This window comes from Podarcis bocagei, assembly GCF_964188305.1.
Source record: "Podarcis bocagei genome assembly, chromosome: 4".
NCBI classification, from domain to species: Eukaryota; Metazoa; Chordata; class Lepidosauria; order Squamata; family Lacertidae; genus Podarcis; species Podarcis bocagei.
Window position 1 is genome coordinate 46,736,395 of NC_138128.1, and position 12,083 is coordinate 46,748,477.

The 12,083-nt window shown below is 41.1% G+C and overlaps 1 protein-coding gene across 2 annotated transcripts in view; it reads left to right on the plus strand.

Annotated features, from left to right (window-relative positions):
* Nucleotides 1–1,454: 1,454 nt before the first annotated feature.
* The window catches only part of WBP1L (WW domain binding protein 1 like), a 46,562-nt gene continuing 35,933 nt past the window's right edge, over nt 1,455–12,083 (plus strand). Inside the window, exon 1 of one of the 2 annotated variants that reach the window (XM_081191277.1) lies at nt 1,455–1,607. In XM_081191277.1, coding sequence (XP_081047403.1) covers nt 1,584–1,607 — 24 coding nt within the window. In that variant the 5' untranslated portion in view covers nt 1,455–1,583. Of the gene's footprint in view, nt 1,608–2,155; nt 2,301–12,083 lie in introns of those variants that run through there. The other variant, XM_081191274.1, reaches the window with a different exon arrangement.

Sequence of the window (12,083 nt, forward strand, 5' to 3'; positions counted from 1 at the left end):
CATGACCTGGAAGCTGTACATCGGCTCCCTCGGCCAGTAAAGCGAGATGAGCGCCGCAACCCCAGAGCCAGTCACGACTGGACCTAATGGTCAGGGGTCCCTTTACCTTTATCTAAAGGGGACGCAGAATTGGATAGCCCCAAACAGCTCAGCTAGTAGAACTTTATGTAACTGTAAAATGCAAAAACTGGTCTAATAACATCTATTACTGTAGTAATATTATAACAACAAATTTCACCCCACCTCCAGTATCTGAAGTCAAGAATGCTACCTGAAGGAGAACAAAATGATAGACTAAATGGGCTTTTGACTTCATACAGCAGAGCTCTTCTTAATGATGTTTTCATGAGAATACACAATTCAAGGTGGATCTTAGCATATGAAGATTCCAATTTCATAAAAGCTGTACAAATAAGTTACAAATGAGTTGGGGGTTGACGGTTAACAACAATAAAAGAATCTTAATTTTAAAAAAGACTGCTGGAATAAACAGGTCTTGACTAACTGGCTGAAAACAACAACAGAGAGGGAGGGGGTTATATACATGGCCTGGGAAGAGGTGCTCCATAATGCACGTTACCATTTACAGTGGCACCTCGGGTTAAGAACTTAATTCGTTCTGGAGGTCTGTTCTTAACCTGAAGCACCACTTTAGCTAATGGGGCCTCCTGCTGCCGCCGCTTCACAATTTCTGTTCTTATTCTGAAGTAAGGTTCTTAACCTGAGGTAATATTTTTGGATCAGCGGAGTCTGTAACCTGAAGCGTATGTAACCTGAAGCATATGTAACCCGAGGTACCACTGTAATGGGCAGAGCACAAGGTCATTTGAACTAAGTGAAGTAGTACATGTTACATCTAAAGAGCCTCCCCCTCCTCGTGTGAGACCATTGTTTAATGCCTAAAATTACCTAAATGAACCACTGTTTGGAGGAGAAAATGAAGGATTAGATCTGTTATGAATCTCTGGGACACCTAGTTCATACATACTGTACCTTTGTCTCAGTACAAACAGCAAGAGATGCATTTTCACCTCAGTGTATGTGAGCAACTGCCATACTACAATAAAAAACAAAAAACTGTGAGCATATGAATGGTACAGCATAGCACTGAAGGCTAACGTACATGTAATTATGTATGAAACAGCCCACTTAAGCAGTTGAATGAATTTGATCATATTTTTGTGTGCCTCCTAGAGTTCTGAGCTTATTCGAAACTAGTGCATTCAGATGATCCAGATTCAGCTGAATGAATAGCTTCGTTTTCTTTCCTTCAAACCATTCAGAATGGCCACTACATTTTGGATGGTGAGCCACTGGCAGAGCTGTCCCTCAGCTTCCTGGCATGGTGATCAGTTGCCCGTGCCTTCATGAAAGGAACGCTATTATCAGCTGGATGGCTCATGCTCTCAGCTTGACCCGCCTTTCCTTTATGCACCTCCTCAGTCACTGAAGCCGCCACAAGGCAGATGCCTCTCTTGCCAAACACCAAGGTTGCTTCAGAGGCAGGTGCATTCAGACACAGGGCGCACAAAGACAGCCTGCAGATTCTCTCCAACCAATAAATGCTGTGATTGTCACCGGTAATGGAAGGATCAGACGATGCTTGGGTGAGTGAGTGGGTCATGGAGATTCAGGAAGTGAACTGAATGCAGTCGGCTGTGGGAGCTGTGCCGCGTGTGCTGAGAAGCAGGACAAGGATTCATGTTCGGCGTGTGAATGAGCATCTTAACTCTAGTCTAGAGCAGCTGCCTTTTTAATCTTGCCTATCCTTTACTAACAATGCCAATATGTCTGATGGTCCTGGACCTATCAAAAGATCCCGCCGCGGTGGCGGAAGGCCGAACCCCCCAAAAGGACCCTGCGCGCTCCTCTCCTCCTGAGCGTTCAATCTGCTGCCCCTTTAAATGTCTTTGATAGTTGGCGGATTCTCTCGCTTTGCCCAACAGTTTCCGCCACACTTAACATGGCCACCTCGCGGCTCCTTTCATTGGCCGACGCCCAAGAGGGCGGAACCTACGCCTCATGTCTTCTGCTTCTGCGGCGGTCTTTTAAAGAGCAGTGGAGGCAGCCAATGAAAGAAAAGAAGGCCCTCCTCCTGCCCAATGGGGAGCATGCCGTAGGCCGGGCAAGCCTCCCGAGGTACACCAGTTCACGGGTCAGACTTCACAGTCGCCGGGTGAAGAGAGCTGGGGAGCGGGGGGTGGGGTGGGGGGATGGAGAGGAGGCTCCTCGGTGCAATGGCTCTGCTCCTCTTCCAGGCCTTGCCCGAGGGGCTCCCGGCCAGCGTGGAGCCCGCGCAGGTAGGAAGGAAGGGGTGGGGAGGAGGGGCCAAAGGGTGGGGAGGGAGGACTCCGGGGTTCGGGCCTCTGAGGTGAGGCGAGTGAAGGGCAGGGCGGGGAAGCCCAAAGGGGGTTGCGGAAGGAGCAGCAGAGAGGCCTCTGCCCCCGCTGCGGGGAGGGCTTGAGAGGAGGTCCGGGGTCGGCTGCTCAGAAAGGCCCGCGAGGCGAAGGGAGCGGAAAACGGAGGGCTTGAGGGAGATGAAGGGGCATCCCTGTTGGAAAGGCTGGTGGGGTCATTTGTTGTGGCAAAGAGTGTAATCCTTGGGATGTTGTGCTTCTCGCAGTAGAAAATGTCTGGCACATTAAGCCTTCCTCGGGAAAACGAAATGTGCATGTTAAGTTGTCATTCCTGCTTTCGTGTACAAGTGCAACTAGGGTTCACCCTCTGGCACTCTGTGGGCTGCTTATATCATGTGGCGTTTTGCACTTCGGTTCACATACCTGTACAGTGGTACCTCGGGTTAAGAACTTAATTCGTTCTGGAGGTCTGTTCTTAACCTGAAACTGTTCTTAACCTGAAGCACCACTTTAGCAAATGGGGCCTCCTGCTGCCGCTGTGCTGCCGCTGCACGATTTCTGTTCTCATCCTGAAGCAGAGTTCTTAACCCGAGGTAATATTTCTGGGTTAGCTGAGTCTGTAACCTGAAGCGTATGTAACCTGAGGTACCACTGTATATACAACACACACACACACACAACCACTCTTGTGAAGGATGTACAGGCATAGATAGCATAGGTTGCTGCTATGGGGTGTAAGGCTCAGTGCCTATTCAGCTAATCCTACTGTTTATTTTGAAGGGCTAACCTGCAGGTAATAGACAGGTGTCCTTAAGGTGGTGTGTATTCTGTGTGGTTGAGTATAAAGTATGGCATGAAAAGTGGTCCTGAGTAAGAAAAATGTCATGTGTGAAGCAGTCCTAATTCCAGAATGCCAACTGTTTATGTGTGTGGCAGCCAAATATATAGTGGCATCTTTTAAAACAGCAATCAAACTTGCCCTAGATAAGAGTTTTCATTAAATGTAACAAATAATGTAAGCCAAACAGGATAGTTTCTTCCCGGAAGAATGAATGGATGCAACTCAAACTTTGTAAATGGAAACCTACAGAAACTAGTGGGCGAACATTGTGTTCTCCCTAGGCATTTTATCTCTGACCTTAAGGTCGCTAAACTTAAAGTCTAGGACACAGAATTAGAGGCTACATAATGAGTGTCCAAACTTTTAATGAGTGCTCTCTCGTGGTCTAAATAAATGATTATCGCACAAAGGGTAATTTGTCTCACATTTTAGTGTTTCTCCTCCTATATTCTGCTAAATGCACTTTGTGTTGTTCCCCTGCCTTAGGAATTTGTTTTTTTGTATGTTACTTGTTGAAGTAGTTTCTTTTGCCCTTTTTTGTTTTCATATGTAATCTTTTGTTTTCGTATGTAATAAACTGGTTTTGAAGATACCACAGAGTGCTCTTTTTTGCAAACATATCTCTGGGAAAGAGTGGAACTTTTTTGGAAAAGGAGGAGGAGAAGGGCTTGGCATTATTACTGAAAGTTCAAAAATCTGGAACAGGGAGGTGTTTTGTGGAAGAGGCATTTATTTTGTATCTGGATCTTTGAAGGCAATTCTCTTATGGGGGAGCTGAATTGTAAACTTTGCCATATCAAAGAGGTAAGGGGATTGATGGTAATAGGAGCAAGGCCTGTTCAGCTTCATTTGCTTTTGTTAATTCCATCAACCATATGGGAATGTTGTATATGTGTTTTCTTTTTGTGCTGACTTCCTGTATTTGAATTAACATACTGGGTTTAAATTTGCTTGAACATGCTTTTATCATTCTATCTTTTCAGTTTCAGTGAACAAATAGTTTATGCCATAAACTTTTGGGACATTACAAACCTTACAGATTTTGCTAATGCATGTAGAAGGTATATATGTATGTCCTGATCAAGGAAAGTAATAGTCTCGCTCTAGTCTGCCTTGGTCAGACCACACCTGACGTGCTGTGTCCAGTTCTGGGCACCACAATTTAAGAAAGATATTGACAAGCTGCAGTGTGTGCATAGGAGGGCAGCCAAGATGATAAAGGGTCTGGAAACCAAGCCTTAGGAATGGTTGAGGAAGTTGGGTATGTTCAGTCTGGTAAAGAGGAGACTGAGAGGATATGTGATAGCCATCTTCAAATATCTAAAGGGATATCATATGGAAGATGGAGCAAACTTGTTTTCTTCTGCTCTGGTGGGTGGGATTCAAACCAATGGATTCAATTTATAATAAAGGAGTTTCTGACTAAACATGAGGAAGAAATTTCTGGCAGTAAGAGCTGTTTGACAGTGGAACAGATTCCCATGAGAGGTGGTGGACTCTCTTTCCTCCTTTTAAGCAGAGGCTGGATGGCCATCTGTCATGTATTGCCAGGGGTTGGACTAGATGACTCCTGGGGTCCCTTCCAATACTACAATTCTATGATATATCTTTAAGGCAACTGTGAGAAACATTTGGGCAAACAGATAGCTCAGTTGGTAGAGCACAAGACTCTTAATCTCAGGGTTGTGGGTTCAAGCTCCATGTTGGGCAAAAAGAGTCCTGCATTGCGGTGGTTGGACTCGATGACCCTTGTGGTCCCTTCCAACTCTACAATTCTATGATTCTACAGCTTTCATCACTCCTGGCGATTGGTGTTGCTTGCTGGGGCTGATGGGAGTTGTAGTTCATCAACATCAAGAGGGCTAAAGGTTCCCTACACCTGCTCTAAAGTATTTGAGATGGAGTGAATAATAGCGGTAGGTGCCACCCACTAGCAAATGATCCTTCCATGGCAGTTGATTTCTTCTATGCATGCTTGCCCAATTCCTAATTACTGTCTATTTGTGGTCAAGTGGTGACTGATGAACCACATTGCTAGTGAGTCAAGGAAGAGGATCTTAGATAAAATTGAGTGGAGATAAAGTTTATTATTTATTTATAAAAATATTTATAAACCTCAAAATCCTATAGAAGGCATCTACGCATTGTCCAACTAATATTAAATCACAGTCAAGATAAGAAAAATATAAAAGCAGAAACGTTGTAAATAACGGACCAATCTCTTAAAATCCATCAACTGAAGAGACCTGTTGATACAAGAAAGTCTTGAACAGATGCCTAAAAATACGTAAGAAGTGGTGCTTGGTGGATTTTTATTGAGAGAGGGTATTGCAGGGTTAAAACTGTCCCCTTATTGTAGAGTTTTCCATTTTAATCATAACAGAAATTAATAATAATAATAATAATAATAATAATAATAATAATAATAATAATAATAAATTTTATTTATATAATTTTCACTTGTTCTCCATTCTCTTCCACATGCTTAGACTGAAGTGAACAGGGATCTCATATATTCATATACAGGGATCTCAAGGTATTCCTGGAGAGATTGTCCTAGATGCTATATGAGGGATACAGAGAGGAGGGCTGTTAGGGCAGCTTCTAGGAAGAAGCTGTTAGGGCAGCTTCTAGGAAGGATGATTGCAGGTTTTTCCCTCTTATTATTCTTGACCAGTTAGATATTTGAGGTTCTTTGTTTTAGGAGCTTAACACCTTTGTTGCGCGTCATACCATTACAATACTGTACTTGAGCACAGATATCTGCCATGTTGTTTTATAATTTACAAAGCATTGCTAAGTATTGTATAAAAATTAAAAGTAACGCAGGGCTTTGCATAAGCTGGCATTCTACAATCACATTTGTAGAGTCTTACCAACATGTAGGTTCTTGTTTTGAATTGCTGTCTTAGTTTGTTGGAACTTAGGTTAGAAGGGAATGTTTAGAGCCTTGAGTCTTTTGGATGAAATACATACAGTAGACTTTAGGTAACAGGCTGAAAACTGCCTGTCCTGAACAATCTCTCTTGGATGTTTGTTATGATGCCGTAAAACATTTGCAAAGGTTTAAAGCTTAGGGGGAAGAGAGAAAGCCCACTGCCAAACACTATAACTTTTGTGAGAAAAGTGACTTGAAAAACATTCGCACAGGACTTAGGCTGGGGTCTGTCCTGTTGCTAACAATTTGGGAACAAAGACAGGATGCTCAAGTCAGTATTGTTGGAGGGTGTAGGACGCTAGCCAAATATGGTGGGGGTGCAGCAGGTAGAGCTTCCATTCAGGTATGTGATGAAGGATGAATGAATGGGAGAGAAACATAGGAGTTCTGTGTAGTTGGTAGGAAACTTTTAACAGCTTGAGGCTAGTTTACTTAAAGGATATCCTTACACCATATATGCCCACTCAGCCACTTCAATCCATGGAACCTGTACTTTTGCAAGTGCCACATTATGTTTGTTCTACACTTGTAAATAATTGATCTTTTAGTGTGGCAGCTTCTGCACTCTGGAATTCCCTGTCCATTGACATTAGGCAGACACCTTCACTGTATTCTTTTCAGCATGTGCTAAAAACTCTCCTGTTTAGGGAAGTCTAGCCAGACAGGTGAAGTTAACCTGTATTTAAGTCTGTAATTTTAGCTTATAATGTATAATTTTAACTGCTGATTTTACTCATTTTCAGATTATTTAAAACTAGTTCTTACCTTTGAGTTTTATTATTATTAATAATAAATTCTTTTTTGTTTTCTTTTAGATGTTAGTCACGTTATCCAAGGTCTCTGACTTACAACACTGTTAAAAACACAAATAAATATACCATAAAACAGAACAAAAAACAAAAAATGTATATTTTATATTTTTTGTAAATTGCTTGGAGGTTTCATATACAATTAAGCAGTATATAAATTTTATTAGATAGATAAATAAAAGGTGTGGACAGAGAAGCAAAGGCCCTGGGGGAGACATAGAGATTGTTCTTGTTTGTGCATGTAGCTAAATTTCATATGCTGGAACTGAAATTTCATTTGTAATAATAATAGTTATTATAATTTCAATGTTTTTGTACCCAACCCTTATTCCAATCTGGAGCAGAGGATGCCTTTATGTAGTAAATCATTAAAACAAGCATCTAAATTAAACATAACTATAAAATCATTACATTGTACAGTACTAAAAAGTGATGTGTGCACTATACCCCAATGTAAAATAGATCTCAGATAAAAAAAACCTGGGTAAAGATAATTTTCAAATGGTCCTTAAACATGTCAACCGCAGGATTTCAAGCCTCATAGAATATACTGTTGAAAGACACTACTTCATATTCATTCTAAAGAGCCAGAATCTAGTTCAACTTTTGATACTTTCTGAACTTGGTTTTGCTATTGTAATGGAAACTGCAGTTGTCTATTTGATGTGGAGATGTATGGCGGTCAGACTCTTTAGATTATCTGGAAGTGCAAATCTGCAAGCACAAAGAGCAACATGTATTAGGTTTGATTCAAATTTATTTGCCCTTTTCTCCATGCGCCCTTTTATGGAGGTCGGTGCAGTTTTAAGTAGATGACCTTAGTATTGCAACAAATAAGACCTTAGTAAGGCACTAAATAAGTGTTGCGAGTAGCGTAAGCTGGATTCAGAAGGAATGCTTCAGTTGTGGATGATATTTGAACAATGCAGAGGAAACTACTGATTTCATACAATTCTAAAGAGGTAGAAAGAAGTTATCTGTTTTAATAATTATCTGACTATGAATTTGTAAACAGAAAAAAAAGTTTGGGATGTGTTGGTAAAGTATTGACAAAAAACATTGTAATAGGTAGTGTAAATGGGAAAAGGACTGCATGGAGATTGGGATTTTATAGTGAGTAACACCTCAAAACTATGTTCCATGCTGGATATGGTGATGGAGGAAAATATGCTCTTTAATGTGTTTCTTGGAGAAAAGAGGAGCATGTAAAACACAACTTTCCATAACCTCAGTAAGACTGGATTGCAGTGTGGCAGCAATTCATAGTACTGACTGAGTGCTACTTCTTCAGGAATGGCTTGGGAGGACAACTGATGTTCTAATATGGAAACTTGAGCCTTAGCCTAGTAGCAACTGCCTTTGTTGTAGTGTGCATGTGCTGACCAGTGGCAGTTGCCACGAACTCTTGGTGTATGTGCCAGATGTATGTGAAACCTTGGCCCCTTTCTGCAGCTTTCTAAGAGCAATTTGACCTGGAGAAGCAGAGCTCATCAAACATGTTCAGTGCATAGTAAGGTCTCATGGTGAGTAAGACAAAGTAAGATACAGTGGTACCTCGGGTTACATATGCTTCAGGTTACAGACTCCGCTAACCCAGAAATATCACCTTGGGTTAAGAACTTTGCTTCAGGATGAGAACAGAAATCTGGCTCCGGTGGCGCGGCGGCAGCAGGAGGCCCCATTAGCTAAAGTGATGCTTCAGGTTAAGAACAGTTTCAGGTTAAGAACGGACCTCCGGAAAGAATTAAGTACTTAGCCCGAGGTACCACTGTACTTCAAAATCTTTCAAATTAAGTCATAGAGGCTCATTTAAGTTTGTGACTATAGCATCTTCTTCTGTCTGGTTTTGCATTCTTGCATGTAGGGTTGATGAAAGCTCTGGGGCACTAATTTCAAAACTTACTTGGAGTTCTGTATGTGGTAATTCCATGACATTTTGTCTGAGTCCATCTTTACCTGTTTCCTTATAGTATGATTTTGCAAAAACTAAATGCCTTTATGTTTTTCTCTCATGGTTGTAAAATAAAGCATTAGTGTTAACTGGATATTCCCCTTTCTCTTGATCTCTCTCCAAACATCTTGTGTTGGAGTTAATTTACCTATAACTAATGCAGTTTTCAGATAAGCCGTTATCAGTAACTTAAGAATTCAACATTTTAACTTTTATGTAAGCCTGCATTCCAGCCAAGATAATCCTCCCTTCCTTTCACTAGCAGCAATAGTTCCCAGTTCTTTTGATCATGCCTCATCTTGTGAGCCAAAGTAGGGTCAAAACAAGTCAATCTTGAAGCAACAGGAACCAGTAGGTGGCATTCTTACCTCAAACTGAATGCTGAATGTAGTAGTTTTGTCTGATGTTGGGGGATCATATGCCGGTTTCTTTCCCAGCTATTCTGAGAAGCAATGAGACTAGCCGCCATTTACTGAGGAAATTATATAGTGGAACCTCGTGTTACGTACTGTCCTCCTTGCAAACGCTTCAGGTTACGAGCTCCGTTAACCCGGAAGTAGATGCTCCCAGTTGAGAACAGGATGCGAGTGGAAGTCATGCGCTGGCGGGAGGCACCATTAGCGAAAGCGCGCCTCATGTTAAGAATGGTTTCAGCTTAAGAATGGACCTCTGGAACGAATTAAGTTCGTAACTGGAGGTACCACTGTACCCTACCCTTCAGTGTTTCTGTTCTCAGTGCAGCTAACAAATCCTACGAGAATGAAAAGCAACAGCCCAGATTCAGTCCATCTGGTGTGTAAGTGGAAGTCTGTGCAAGGGCTCCCTTTAGTACAAGTGGGCTCTCTTCCTCCCATGTGCCCCCCTCCATCTCCCAAATCTGGTTCAGGAAAACCCCCAGAACAGCATGCAGAGAGAGGGAATCATTCCACCTGGCAGGCAGAATTTTTTGCACTGATGGGAAACGATCAGAAGAATCTGATGTTGATTTCCTCCCAATAAAATCAGTAGATTGACAAGACACAACATCACAGCAGGGCCTTTTAAATGTGGTTGTGGGAACAGAGGGTTATTGTTTCCGTTATAACTATTTATTTTGTTTTTCTATATTGTATTTTTATCTAGTTAACTGCCCTGAGATCTTCAGATGAAGGATGGTATATAAATTTAATAAATAAAATAAATATAAGATACGGAAAAGTCTTTGCCTGGTGCCAAAGAGGCTTGAGTGGATTCTGGGCACACCATCTTTATTCCTATTGTGGCACTAATCCTAGTCCAGCATTAGTAGCTTGAAAACTGAACAAGTTGTTTAATGGACAAAAAGGGAAGATAAGGAAGGCATGGGGAAAGGCCTGTTTGCTTCCTCTTAGAAAGTTTCCTCTAGTGACTAGTCACTCCCAAACAAATCAATGTGGTGTTGAAATTATCTATATTGTATTGTAAGTAGCTTTATGCCAAAGGAAATTTTTCACCTTTAATTTCTTTTTTTAAAAGCTGCTTAAGTGCAGGTGTATTTATTTATTTAAGGAAAGTCTGGTGTGTGTGTGTGTGTGTGTGTGTTTTAATAGCTTCATAGCTGCTCTAGCAGTTGGATTGTGCTATTTCTCATGAGCACTCCAATATATGTCTGTGACAATCACACTCAAATGTAAAGACACTTGAAGCTAGTCATGCTTCTGGGACCTAGTTTCAACTTTTTCAAGGGTGTGCTGTGAAAGCCTGCAAAACCAGTTCGACCCAATCCCAAACTTGGATGCTCAAATGAGTTTATGTGCTGCAGACAATGGTTCATGTATACAGTAGTATCAACTGACATAAAAAATAATAATGCTGAGATGGTATAATGTATATGGGTCCTGGAGTAATAGATATCACCACATTGTGTATCTCTTTCACCATATGTATTTGCAGAATTATATTTATTGGAAAATGCTCGATTTATTTTTATATAGTCTCCCATTCTGGAGTAATGGGGTATCTCTCATGATTTTATAGCAGCATTACAAAAGACTTGATTCATGTGAACAGTGGATTTGAAATCATCCATAATGTTTACTACTACAGGTCTGTATTAATATTCTGCTGTTCTGGAGTGTGACTAAAGTATTTTTATGTTTAGTCCATAGTGTCTCAGTGCTTTATTCTCTTTGATCACAGATTGAGATTACCATAAATGCTAGTACTACTGGTTATTGTTGCTGTAGGGCTGCTGAGATCGGGACTTCTGTAATTCTGTGCCTCACAGTCTCAAACTCTGGACAGACTTGCTTAATTTGGATTATTCATTCTGCTTGTACAATTTGGGGCTTGTTCAGAATTTACAATTTGGTCTGGGATTAGGGAAAATATTTGGATTTGTTATATTGTAGAAGGGAAGTTGGTATGTTGTAGAAGGTCAGGGATCTGTGGGAAAGAATTTGAGGACATATTGAAAGGTGGGATGTAAAACAAAGTAATTTGCAAGATTCTGTACATACAACCTTATGGACTGTAGAAATAGAGTTTTCTAGACTCCCTGGCTGAGGGAATTTCAGCTTGGAATAAGGCTGTTCAAGCTCTAGTGTTAAGAAATCTGTTCTGTTTCATTTTACTAATATGCAAGATAAATGAGTGCTTTTCAGTTTTTCATATTGCAACAGCTGTTTCAGTTTGATTTTCCCAAGACATGAGCTTAACTGTGGGTTGAAGCAAGACCCAGATGTACAAAGTACAGAGTACAGGTCAACTGGCCTTGTACTTTGCCTTGCTTAAACAGTCTTGATCTGGATGAAATAGAGGTCACTTGAAGGCACACTGAGTTGTGAAAAGTTTGCTTCTGAGTACTTCTAGACTGAGAAACAGTAAAACCTAAAGTTGGTGCAGGATTTCTTTGCTAAAGACTCCTATCATCTTCACAGAACTAAAGTTCTCAGGATTCTTTGGCTAGCAGTCATGTCAATTTAAACAGATTTGAAGGTACAGTAGATTGATTTTGTGGTGTAGACACCCCTTAGCCGATATGTTCTATATACTTCAGTGTAGCAAGCAGAATTTTATAGAGAGAGAACTTTTACATGTCTGGAAGGGTCCCAGGGACACAGTGCTCTACTGTAAACAAAAATAGGCATCCCACAGTGCTTTTAAGATCTAATTTGTATGGGCAGGGATTGGACAGCATGTGGTATGTCTTGCATAAAGTAGTAATAAA